General features: G+C 45.7%; 1 protein-coding gene across 2 annotated transcripts in view; it reads right to left on the bottom strand.

Annotated features, from left to right (window-relative positions):
* Positions 1–2385: 2385 nt before the first annotated feature.
* The window catches only part of TMEM200B (transmembrane protein 200B), a 30892-nt gene continuing 20716 nt past the window's right edge, over positions 2386–12561 (bottom strand). For both annotated transcript variants that reach the window (XM_081962485.1, XM_081962486.1), the window contains one exon: positions 2386–4859. In XM_081962485.1, the coding sequence (XP_081818611.1) occupies positions 3500–4804 (1305 nt within the window). In that variant the 5' untranslated portion in view covers positions 4805–4859 and the 3' untranslated portion in view covers positions 2386–3499. The remainder of the gene's footprint in view (positions 4860–12561) is intronic.

Raw genomic sequence — 12561 nt, 5'->3', positions numbered from 1 at the left:
GTGCCTGCTGGGAGCGCCAGGTACTGTTTCTGTACGGTGCTCCAGAGGGCCCACCCGCCCTCCTTACCTGTATTTGAGCTGATCGGGGCTTACACGCACGGAGCGCACGGTGCCTGTGCAATGCTCCGCCGAGCAGCTGGAGCATCGCAGGTGGTAAGTACGCATGCTGCACACATGCATGTGGTGGATGCCCAGCCCCGTTGAATCGTACCAGTTGCAACAGGATCTGGAACCCACCACTGGTTGTTACGCATATAAAGGTGTTATGAATCCTGCTGAATTGTCTGATTGTGTGTGCTGCAACAAACTCTGACGTTAAGACCCTGATACTTGCTTAAGGAACTATTGCTCTCTTTATGTTGCTATCCTAACATTAGGTTTTGTGGGATGGCCCTGGTCATCCCATGGAGACAAGGAGATTCTTCTCTAACACAATGCTCTTAACTTTGGAAGCCTTCCTCTGCCACCCTTGCTTGCTTTTATTTTTACTCTGGCATTCACGATTTAAGCATCCTCTTCCAGTTGTGTCCAACTGATCCTTATTTAAAGACCTCCCTCTTATGCCTCTCTCTGTGTGTGATGTGATGGTTTCTGCTAATTTAATCTTTTAAAAGTTTTGGATCCCTTCAGTTCATTTTAGTGCTTTATCCTGTCTATTGATGGACAGCCATCCATCCTGAAATTAAAAGATTAATGGAAGAGGAAATGTAAGGAGATGGGAACCATTGAAAAGGATCATGGCACTGTTATCCCAAAGGTGCTTTTTCAAGATGTTTAGCTTAAGAGAAAGAAGGACTAGGGGAGACATGATAGCATTATTCCAATATCTCAGAGGTTGCCACAAAGAAGAGGGAGTCAAACTATTCTCCAAAGCACCTGAGGGTAGAACAAGAAGCAATGGGTGGAAACTAATCAAGGAGAGAAGCAATTTAGAACTGAGGAGGAATTTCCTGACAGTGAGAACAATTAATCAGTGGAACAGCTTGCCTCCAGAAGTTGTGAATGCCCCAACACTGGAAGTCTTTAAGAAGATGTTGGATAGCTATTTGTCTGAAACGGTATAGGGTTTCCTGCCTAGGCAGGGGGTTGGACTAGAAGACCTCCAAGGTCCCTTCCAACTCTACTATTGTATTATTGTATTATTGTATTAAGAGGCAATTGGACGTTCTTTGTTTTTCCTTGAAGATGTTTTGCTTCTCATCCAAAATGCTTCTTCAGTTCAGTTCTGAAGAAGCTTTTTGGGCGAGAAGCTTTTTCTTCAAGGAAAAACGAAGAAAGTCCAGTTGCCTCTTAAGAAAGCACCTTTGGGACAACCATGACCTGGATGACTGAAAATCTCCATAAACATATGACATCACTAATTACTTTAGCTTGAAATAGTATGAGACAAGCTTTAACAACCCTGTTGTAGTGGGCTTGAGGAATATATATTCAACAATTGTTCTGTTGTGGCCCACCAGCAGCCAGCAGAGCTGGCAGCATATTTGGAGAGTGAGGAGGTTGGGGAGGAACATGGGCCAGTCCTGGAGTCTGGGGAAGGCTCTGTGTCGGAGGCAGAGAGGGGACCAGAGCCGTATGCCGGTTATCAGCTGCCTTCAGAGTCAGACATCACTGAGGCAGACAAACAGCTGGAGCCTGTTCCCAGTGTGCGCATGTGCAGAGTTGTCAGACAAAGGGAACAGCTAAGGAGCAAGGGTCGACTTGGGAGTAAGGCCACAGGTGGACAATGAATGGTCCCTCCCAGAGGAAATAAAAGAGGAGCGAAAGGGGAGTGGAGTTTGCAGGAGACAATTAGTTCCCTTAATTGGTTTATGACTTTACGAGACTCTTTGCCAAATTCTGCAGATATCGGGCTGTCAGCTCTCCAAGCCAGAGAAGGTCTGTGACTGTAAATCCTCCCTTGAAAGACTTTCAGTGTGAAAGTCTTGGATGTGAATGAGCAGAAGTCACAGTAAATTCATAAAAGGGTTTTTTTTGTCGGGACAAGGAGTTTGCTTCATGCTCTTGGGAAGCCTCGGTTAGAACATGTTCAATAAACAATAGTTGAACCACAAAAGTGAGGTGAGGAAGAAACTCAGTATCTCCTCATCTTGATTCTCTTTGTTATACGACAGGGAGAGAAGATTTGCCAGGTTTTCAAGATGTTACATTCTTATCAATAAAGTATGAGTCCCAGTAAAATTTGGAGACTCTGTTTCCTGACATGGCCTACTTTGAAGGGTTTTACACATTCCTAAAAGTGCTTTTTCCAAAAGGAAACTGGACTTTTTTCCCCTTTGAAAATGTTTTGCTTCTCATTCAAGAAGCTTCTTCAGTTCATTGATGAGAAGCAAAACATTTTCAAAGGGGAGGGGGAGAACCCAAGAAAGTCCAATTGCTTTTGGGACAACCATGACCTCAATGACCGAGAATCTCCATGGACATTTTACACACTCATTAGCACATAAAGAAGAAACACCCATGAATTTGTAGGATTGTTGTTGTTGCTTTACTTTAGAAACCACTGGCTTCCAAATTATGAGATCAGCAATACAAGTGTATTTAAACTGTCTTTCAAAGAAAAATAAACTAGCATTCCTAACCGAGCATTAAAAGACCTCAGGCAGGAACTGTAGCTGAGCTTCAAAGAATTGAGAAACTTGCATCCCTGTATAAAAGTGTGACTTCATGATTTTTTTTAAAAAAACAGGTCTTTGTGATTTTAGGAGGCATCACTTTCGCATTTCTGAAGTCCTGCTATTTTCTCGCTCCACTCCCCCCCCCCCCCAGCCCTTACGAATGCATCGTGAGAAGCCCAGTTGTGTGACATGGAACTTCAGGCTCACGGACCCACGCGGGGTTTGTGTCCCTACACAGATGCACGCAACCAGGAATGTGTAGTCCAGTGGTGGGATTCAGTCGGTTCGCACCTATTCGGGAGAACCGGTTGTTAACTTTCTAGGCAGTTCGGAGAACCGGTTGTTGGAAGAAATCTCATTTTGTGTTTTTTCCACTTTACAGGGCTAATCCTGTAAGGAAGGCAGGAAGGAAACATTCTGGTGTTGTTTCTAGCCTGATCTTTATTGCCCTGCTTACAGAAACTGCCTCTCCATTAACCCTTATCACATTGTAACAGCTAAGTCGAAGCGCCCATCGATCTGAGTGACGTTGAGTTGACCACGCCCACACGGTCACATGAGAACCGAGCCACACCTACCCAGCTGGTCATTAGGGCAGAGAACCAATCGGTTGTTAAATTATTTGAATCCCACCACTGGTGTAGTCCATTCAGGGCAATGTTTTTCACCCTCGGTCAGACTTTTAGTTAAGGCAAGAAACTGCATGACCTTTGGGAAGAAAGTCATCCAAACTATTTCTCCTTCAACAAAAGACCTTGGCTGATGAATTAAGCAGCCAGCATTGCAATCCTCATGGCAAAGAGTGATCAGCTTGCCACCCACCTCTTGGCAATGCCTAAATCTGACCTAGCAACACAACACAGTTCCCTTCGGGTGCCGGATCAAATGATAGGACCTGTTTTCATAGGAATTTCCTGGGATAATGAAATGCTCTCCCCCCTAAAAAGCTCTTTTGAGGCCCCCAAAAGCCTGTCGGAAGACTCCCCTTGGCTTTCCAGTTTTGCATAGTTGAGTAGGTCAATGTGATCAAGCCTAGGCCAGCTCCTGTGTTTCCTGTCTATGCTGGGCGCCACCAATGGCGTTCTTGGCTGGCCAAGATCCAAGGATTTAGAATGACCCGAGTTTGGGAACTCTCTCTTTGCACATTCATGAGATTTATCCACCAAGGTGCCTGAGTGGGATGTGCTATCCATATCAATAACTACGTGGCTGCCTTTAAGGGTGTCCTTCCTGGGCACAACGTGGTTGCATCCAGGCAGAAAAGCCCACGAGAGTCTCTGTACCTCCTCCTTCTCCTCTGGCAACATACATTTGTTTTCCAAATCCCGGACACCTGCCCGAGAAACGCCCTGCTTTTCAAGAAGACAGCTGTTCAGCTTAATGAGAGGCAAAGGCAGGGCGTTGACGGCCGTAGAGATGACTGTCTCCGCTCCGCGAGTGAAGGAGAAGGCTCCATTCTCCGGCACGGCGTTGCCGGAGTCCGAATGGATGCTCAAGAGAGAGAGCGAAGGTGAGATGCTCTTGTGATGAAAGAACTGGGTAGTGGTTTGGAGCCTGCTGGAATTGCAGCTGTTGACCCATTTCTTCACAGGGCTGGCGCAAGACTGGAAGCCGCTGGAAGAAAGGTCCACCTCGTAGTAGCCTTCTACACATTCAGCATTGGCCCTGATGGTGGATGAGGTGGTCCTTCTCCTTTGAAAGTAATCGCTGGCTGGTCCCGGGTCCTGTGGGAAATCCAGGCCCATGGAATAGAGCTCCTGCTGCATCAACAAGCGAGTCTCCATGTCTCTGTTCTCGTACAGCATCGTATTAGCGCAGATGAAGATAAAGAGGCCCACGCCCATGACAACCGGCCCAATGAGCTTCAATTTCTCACTGTGGAGAAAGGGGCGAGCTTGGGGAGAAACCTTAATGTCCTTCCTAATGTCTCCGGTGACATTGGAGCTCCCTGGCCTGCCACTGCCGGACTTTGTACGGTGAGGCCAGTATCCGATCACGGCAATGGTCATTCCCACCAAGACCACTGAGATCCCCACCATCACAAAGACTCCCGAGGGAGAGCGCATCCGAAGCTGTCCCTTCACCACCATCTGTGGGGAGGGCTTGCGCCGAAACCTGCTCCTGTGCCATCGAGAAGGAGCGGAGGAGCCTGATGTTTTCTTCTCTGGGGTGTCGTGGGTCTTCATGGCTTAGGCAACTTCCGTTGTATGGTCAGTTCCTCTTGGGCTGTCTACAAGTCATCTTAAGAATAGTGAGAGAGAGAGAGAGAGAGAGAGAGAGAGAGAGAAGGAAAAGGGTTAATCAACCAGGAGATAGAACAGAACATACAACATAGACCAGGAGTCTCAAGGTCTAGGGGCCAGATCCAGCCCACAGGGTGCTTAGTTCTGGCCAGTGGGGCTGCCCTGGAAACACCAAAGAACCAGCCCGCAGTGCCTCTGCCAGCGATAATGGAGCTCTGCGTCCCTCCCGAGCTCCGTTTTCACTGGCAGAGGGTTGCAGGAAGCTGTCGCAGCCAAAAACGGAGCACAGGAGCCTGTTTTTGCTAGCAGAGGGCTCGGGCCACCACAGGCGCCCGTGACACGAGTGACATCAAAGTGGCCACACCCATACTGGCCACACCCGCACTAGCCCCTGAGATTAAACACAACCCTGATGCAGCCCTCAATGAAATCGAGTTTTACACCCCTGACAAATAGATCCAAGGGCTTCTAGTCCAATCCCTTGACGAAATAAGGCAGGAGACCTTAATCCATACCGGATGGCATGAATATAATTAGAAGGCTGTGATTCACCAAGAAGGGCTTATAAAAACCTCCTAAGCTTTCCTTCCCAACCGACAGGTCCACCTCTAAGCTCTACTACGGACTCAGATAGGTTTATACACAGAGTGAATCTCTTCTTGTACAATGTAGAACTTCAGGTATGTTGATAAGATACTAAGAGGCACATGTTCTTTACGTAACACAGTAACTTAGTCACAAAAAGATTCGAACCAGAGAAAAGGGGTAGCTAAGATCTAATCAACAACCAAACCTTTTGTGAATGAAAGAAAGCTAGATTGAGACTCCAGTTTCAAATCCTGATCCAAACCTAACCAGTGGTGGGATTCAGCCAGTTTGCACCACTTCGGGAGAATCAGTTGTGAACTTTCTGAGCAGTTTGGTGAACTGGTTGTTGGAAGAAATGATTAGGGCAGAGAACCGGTTGTTAAATTATTTGAATCCCACCACTGAACCTAAACCTTCTTGGCCAGCTCAGCTAGCCTAGGGGGGAAATTGCTTTCCAGATTTGGTAATGAATGTACTCTAATAGTAAGACCCATACAGACTTTTTAGGAGTGTGAAAACATGTCCTTGAAGGCCCATTTACTATTGTGTGTGTTGTCTTTGTGGTCTTCCACATCATCCCTGATCCTTGCGGCCTTTGGAGGCCAAAGCAATGGGCCAGTCTGGCCGTTTTCCATTATCTCAGCCCTTTATATCTGTCCTAAATTTTTAAAAAGTGGGTCTGGTGATACAAGGAAGGAGCTGAAGGGGAGTTGCAGTCTGCCACATTGCTAGAAACATGATTTAAAGCTAATACAGCAACGTACTGAGCATGCAAGTAAACCCAAGATACGTTCTTTGTTTTCATTTAATCGTTTTAAGGAATTATCTGTCTCTGGAAAAAGACATTAAGTGAACAAGCTTTAGAATGACAAATGTGTCCCTGTCCCAAACTGTCAAATTCTGACATCAGGATAAATTATAGGAAGAAAGAGAAAGGGATTTTTAAAAGTTCAGAAACATGAATCCACCAACATTATGTAATCCCTAAAGAGAAGACGAATAAATACAGATGTGACTATAGATCTATTTATCACACATATATCAGATATTTCATAGACAGGCAATATCCTGACTCTGTTAACCGCTTGGAGAGGGCTGTAAAAGCATTGTGAAGCGGTATATAAGTCTAAGGGCTATTGCTACCGGTATTGATAAAGTCAATGAGGAATAGTGACTTGACATCTGCAGTGGTTCACTTAATGACTGTGGCAAGAAAGGTCACAAAACGGGGCAAAACTCACCTCACAGATGTCTTTGCTTAGCAACAGAAATGTTGAGCTCCGTTGTGGTCATACGTTGAGAACTACATGTAGTGTGTTAATTGGCTACATGTCTTGCCAGCAGAATGAAAAATTGTTATCATTTCTGCAAAACATTTCGATGGCATTGCAAACTGTTACCCAGTGCTGCCTCTTATTGAATGAGATTTGTGCAAACAATCTATACCTTCTCAGCCCTTAGTAAAGGTAAAGGTTCCCCTCGCACATATGTGCTAGTCGTTCCCGATTCTAGGGGACGGCGCTCATCTCCATTTCTAAGCTGAGGAGCCAGAGCTGTCTGAAGATGTCTCTGTGTCATGTGGTCGGCATGACTAAATGCAGAAGGTGCATGGAACGCTGTTACCTTCCCACCAAAGGTGGTTCCTATTTTTCTATTTGAATTTTTACATGCTTTTGAACTGCTAGGTTGGCAGAAGCTGGGACAAGTAACGGGAGCTCATTCCGTTACGTGGCGCTAGGGATTCGAACCGCTGAACTGCCGACCTTTCTGATCAACAAGATCAGTGTCTTAGCCACTGAGCCACCGCATTTCAGCCATTATGGCAATACAATAAGATGGCCCTTATTTTTGTTTATCAGCCATGGTCCAGCCTCTTGATTGTTTCTCTTGTCTACTACAATTTCCCCGGATCTCCTAATGCAGGCATCAACACCATGCAGAAGAATTTCTGGAATGAGCTGTCTTTCTTGAACTTTTCAAGAATTCAAATGCTCAGCTGAAAAAAAAATCCCAACACTCAAAGTACTAAGATGTCAGTTTAAGAGTTTCATACTATGAAAATGATTTAGTCAGTCGCTGTTCCTAAATAACCACTTGAGCAGCTTTAGGTGTTTGGCTCATGAAAAGAGAACTAGAAACATCAAATGATGCCTTACCAAAATGTAACACATCTTACTTAAGGCTTACTTGGAGGCTCGTGTTTCTAGCAATATAGCAGACTGCAACTCACCTTGAGCTCCTGCCTTGTACATCACACCCAACTTTTTAAAAATTAGGACAGATTCAGTGGGCCGGTTTAGAGATAACGAAGGCCAGCCATAGAGAATGTTATGGTCTGCCAGCAGCCAGAAGAGCTGGCAGCATATTCGGAGAGTGAGGAGGTTGGGGAGGAACATGGGCCACTCCTGGAGTCTGGGGAAGGCTCTGATGAGGGCTCTGTGTCAGAGGCAGAGATCAGGCCAGGGCCGTCTGACAGTTATCAGCTTCCTTCAGAGTTAGACAGCAGTGAAGTAGAGGAACAGCTGGAGCCTGTTCCCAGTGTGCGCATATGCAGAGTTGCCAGACGAAGGGAACAGCTAAAGGACAGGGGTCAACCTGGGAGTAAGGCCACTGGTGGATGATGAACGGCCCCTCCCAGAGGAAATAAAAGAGGAGTGAAAGAGGAGTGGAGGTTGCAGGAGACAATTAGCTCACTTAATTGGTTTGTGACTCTCTGAGACTCCCTGCCAAGTTTTGCAGATATCAGCCTGTCAGCTCTCCAAGCCAGATAAGATCTGTGACTGTAAATCCTCCCTTGAAAGACTTTGCTGGATGTGACTGAGCAGAATTTACAGTAAATTAATAAAAGGGGTTTTTGTCAGGACAAGGAGTTTGCTTCACGCTCTTGGGAAGCCTCGGTCAGAATGGAGAAACTGAAGGTCTACCCAAAGAGAAGACCTCACCTGGACCCCACCTGATCACATTTGCAAATGTAACAGAGGTCTTCAGGTTCCACCTTTTTAAGAATGTCTGCAAGTCCAGCATTCAGGTTTTGACCCTTTAATCTAAAGAACTCAACACAGTTTCCAATCTAATGCCTCTGAGAAGTAGGTCATCATGGTACACATTTTAGACCTCACCTGGAAATCCAATGAATTTTCATCAAGGGAGATCTGGGTGACCTATTCAGTCCCCCCTAAAAGCAAGCACTACCTGGATTAAGATTGGCATAACTTGCTTGGTAGGGTTGCTAAGTATGATAACGAAGCTTATGCAGATCCTAATTTTAAAAGGAACGCAGCAAAACCATTTGGGGATTCTAGAAGAATTAGTATCTCGCCGGATGTCCTTCCCATGCAGTGGGATTGTAATTCCCTGGGAAATCTGGACACTGAAATTCCAGCAGACTCATGAAGACCCAAGGTGGAGAGACAGATTTTAAGAGAAAACAATTCAGGAAATCACATAGATGTATTTTTTTAAGTGGTTCAGACTTTGAGGCCGATTTAACGTGACAACTATTGCTAATATTCATTTCTCTGGAATTAAAGACAACTAAAAAAAGCAGAGCAAACTCAGAGCCAGAGAAAGCAGCTCTATGCAGAGTTCAGAATCATAATGTTATTATTAGAATTCTCGAGAAAGGTTACATAAGCCCATATAAGTCTCTGTGTCTGTTTTTTTTTTTAAAAAGTTCCGGGATTCTTTGACACTATTACTGAAATGGACTAATGAAGTCCATATTTTGGCAGGAGATATTTGACCTTTCTAAATAAAAAGTTACTTATGGTGCTTGGCTTCCAAGGTCAACTTATGATTCAACGGTGAATTCTGTCCATCCCTATAAACTGTTTCTGTGTTACCCCGTGGCATTTTTAATTCACAAAGAGTCAGATTAGTGACAATTCAGAATGACAAACGCTACAGAAATTGAAACATTAGTGACATCCCAAAATACACTGAACTCTGCTCGCCTGTGATTTTAATAGTTAAGAATCCCTCAGGGGGTTTTCTGTATGTAATAAGATACACTTGTAGATTTTGGTTAAAGTTCAGATAATGGAACTTTGGCTATGTTTCTCTACGATCTTAACTAATAAGCGGAGGTCGTATTCAGCAGGTCCTGACCCGTTCTAGAGAACCGGTAGCGGAAATTTTGAATCCCTCCACTGATTCTATGTCTATACTGATTCGTATACATATACCATGAGTCAATCAATCAATCTATCATCTATCTATGTTTGAACAGGATGCGTGCAAGCACTATTGAGAATTCCAGTTGGCTTGGAAGTATCAGGAATTCATGTCTGTTCAAGCTATTACAATTCAGAAAAGGAACTCGTCCAGATGTTGCTAGTCTCATAATGACAACACCCTGCTGGGTCAGACACCTGTACAGATTTATCAGCCATGACTTTGTCAACTTCTTTCTTAATGCCACTCAGTTAGTGGCAGCCTCCAATTTTTGTAGTAACAACTGACAAAACTTGCACTGCAGTCAAGAGCTGGAGCATTAGGGAAACTTTGGAGCCATTATCCCAAGAAGCTTCCATACTATATAGGACAGGGTGTCAAACTCAAGGCCCTCAGCCTGGATCCACTCCATGTGGTGCTTAGATCTGGCCCACGGGGCCCCAATGGAAACAGCGAAGGACCGGCTCGCAGTGCCTCTGCCAGTGAAAATGGAGCTTGGGAGACCACATGTGGCCCTTTCAGGCTCCGTTTTCAGCTGTGATGGCCTCCTGCAGCCCTCTGCCAGCAAAAATGGAACGTGAAAGGCCATTGTGGCCTAAAACAGAGCCATGGTGGGCTGCATGTAGCCTTCCCGGGTTCAGTTAATAATAATACTTTATTTGCGATCACAGACCAAAACACAACCACTACAAAAGAGACACAGGAGAATTGGTCATAGCATCATAGCAGCCAGTCACCAAAAGCCCAACTAAGGGATGTTACAGCACTCTCCTCTAATGGTTACAGCTCTCAAGAAAAACCTGGAAACCTGGCAGGTGATGTATGAGGAGCCATCTCCAAGGCAATGCACAAACAAATCACAGCCATCAGGTCTAAAAGGGACGATTTCAAGAAGAGACATTAACTTAGATCTGTCCGCACTATACATGGGGCAAAATAGAAGGACGTGCTCCGCTGTCTCAACCTCAGCTCTGTCACAAGGGCACAGCTGCTCGTTAATCGGGAGCCTCTTAAAACGAGTTCAGTTTTCTCTTGCAGAAGGGTGCAGGAGGCTGTCACGGCTGAAGACAACTTTGATGAGTGACATCAAGCTGGCCATGCCCCCTGGCCACACCCATCCCAGCCACGCCCATCCCAGTCACGCCCATCCCAGCCACGCCCATCCCAGCCACGCCCCCAGTCCCCTGAGGTCAAACACAACCCTGATGCGGCCCTCAATGAAATCGAGTTTGAGCCCCCTGATATAGGAGCTCTATATCCAGAAGGGAAGCTTAACATTATAGGTGACATATGACAACAATTGAGCTCAAAATGTATGTTGCTGAGCAGGGCCACTGTTAGCTGAGTTGTGCCTCATTTTATGAACTTTTTTTTGCTGCGGCTGTTAAGCGAATCACTGCAGTTGTTATGTGAATCATGGGATCATTAACCGAATCTGGCTTCCCGGTTCACTTTGCTTGTCGAAAGTGGGCTGGGGAGGTTACAAATAGCAATAGCACTTAGACTTATATACCGCTTTATGGTGCTCTTACGGCCCCCTCTAAGCGGTTTACAGAGTCAGCCTCTTGTCTCCAACAATCTGGGCCCTCATTTTACCCACCTCGGAAGGATGGAATGGTGAGTCAACCTTGAGCTGGTCAGGATCGAACTGCTGGCAGTGGGCAAAGTTAGCTTGCAATACTGCATTCTAACGACTGGGAAGGAAGGAAGGAAGGGAGGGAGGGAGGAAGGAAGGAAGGAAGGAAGGAAGGAAGGAAGGAAGGAAGGAAGGAAGGAAGGAAGGCAGGCAGGCAGGCAGGCAGGCAGGCAGGCAGGCAGGCAGGCAGGCAGGCAGGCAGGCAGGCAGGCAGGAATAGCACTTAGACTTATATACCGCTTCATAGTTCTTTACAGCCCTCTCTAAATGGTTTACAGAGTCAGCCACTTGCTCCCAACAATCTGGGTCCTCATTTTACCCACCTCGGAAGGATGGAAGGCTGAGTCAACCTTGAGCTGATGAGACTCGAACTGCCGAACTGCAGCTAGCAGCCAGCTGAAGTAGCCTGCAGTACTGCACTCTAACCACTGCGCCACCTCGGCTCCTTTTGTGAGGATCATCATCATAAATGGTGATCCCATCTTCCCAGGACAGCACAACTCTCATAAATACCTGCCAGTTGCCAAGTGCCTGAATTTCGATCACGTGACCATGGGGATGGTACAACAGTCATAAGTTGAACACCAATCACACGTCACCTTTTTCAGTGCCGTTGTAGCTTTGAACTGTCACGACACGAATGGTTGTACATAAGGACTACCTAAAGTCTGTGTTCTGTCTATAATCAACATCGTGAAAGCTGAAACAGAGACCTCCGTACCCCACCCACTCTGGCTGATATTTCTGGTGTAACATTGAGCTTTTCTTGTTTCTTCCCATTTCTTTTACTGCAATCGCCTGACTAAAAACCCGCAGAAGCTTTAGGGTTCCTTCTTTAAAAAAAGAAAAAGCAGGACAGGATTTATTCATTTTTATTTTTAATCCCCCCCACCCCCCAGTCAGCATGGCTAGTGGCTTTAAAAAATATATTTTTTTTTACTGTATGCCATTAATTTCTCCGGGAACACAAATGTATTTCAGAGACGGGCATGGAAAACAGACGCAGCTTTAATTTTTTGCAAAATGGGACATGATGAATTGATGAACGGACCAGGCATTGCCTGCATCCTTCTACCAGATGCACCAGATTTAAACTCAGTGCCTGACACAACGTCATGTTTCCAACCCACTCGCTGCGGAAAACAGATAGGTCAAAGGCTTGCTGCAATAAACGTGCAAATTCCCTAAAGCCCGTGTTCTTATAACTGGTGCTAATTAGGCGAGCTATTAATGGGACAGACCCATGTTGTTCGCATGAAATGTTCCAAATCAGGAACTGGATTAACCAGCTTCTAGCAATCTC

This window comes from Natrix helvetica (genome assembly GCF_964273705.1).
Source record: "Natrix helvetica genome assembly, chromosome: 9".
Lineage (NCBI taxonomy): Eukaryota > Metazoa > Chordata > Lepidosauria > Squamata > Natricidae > Natrix > Natrix helvetica.
This window is presented reverse-complemented; position numbering and strand designations above follow the sequence as displayed.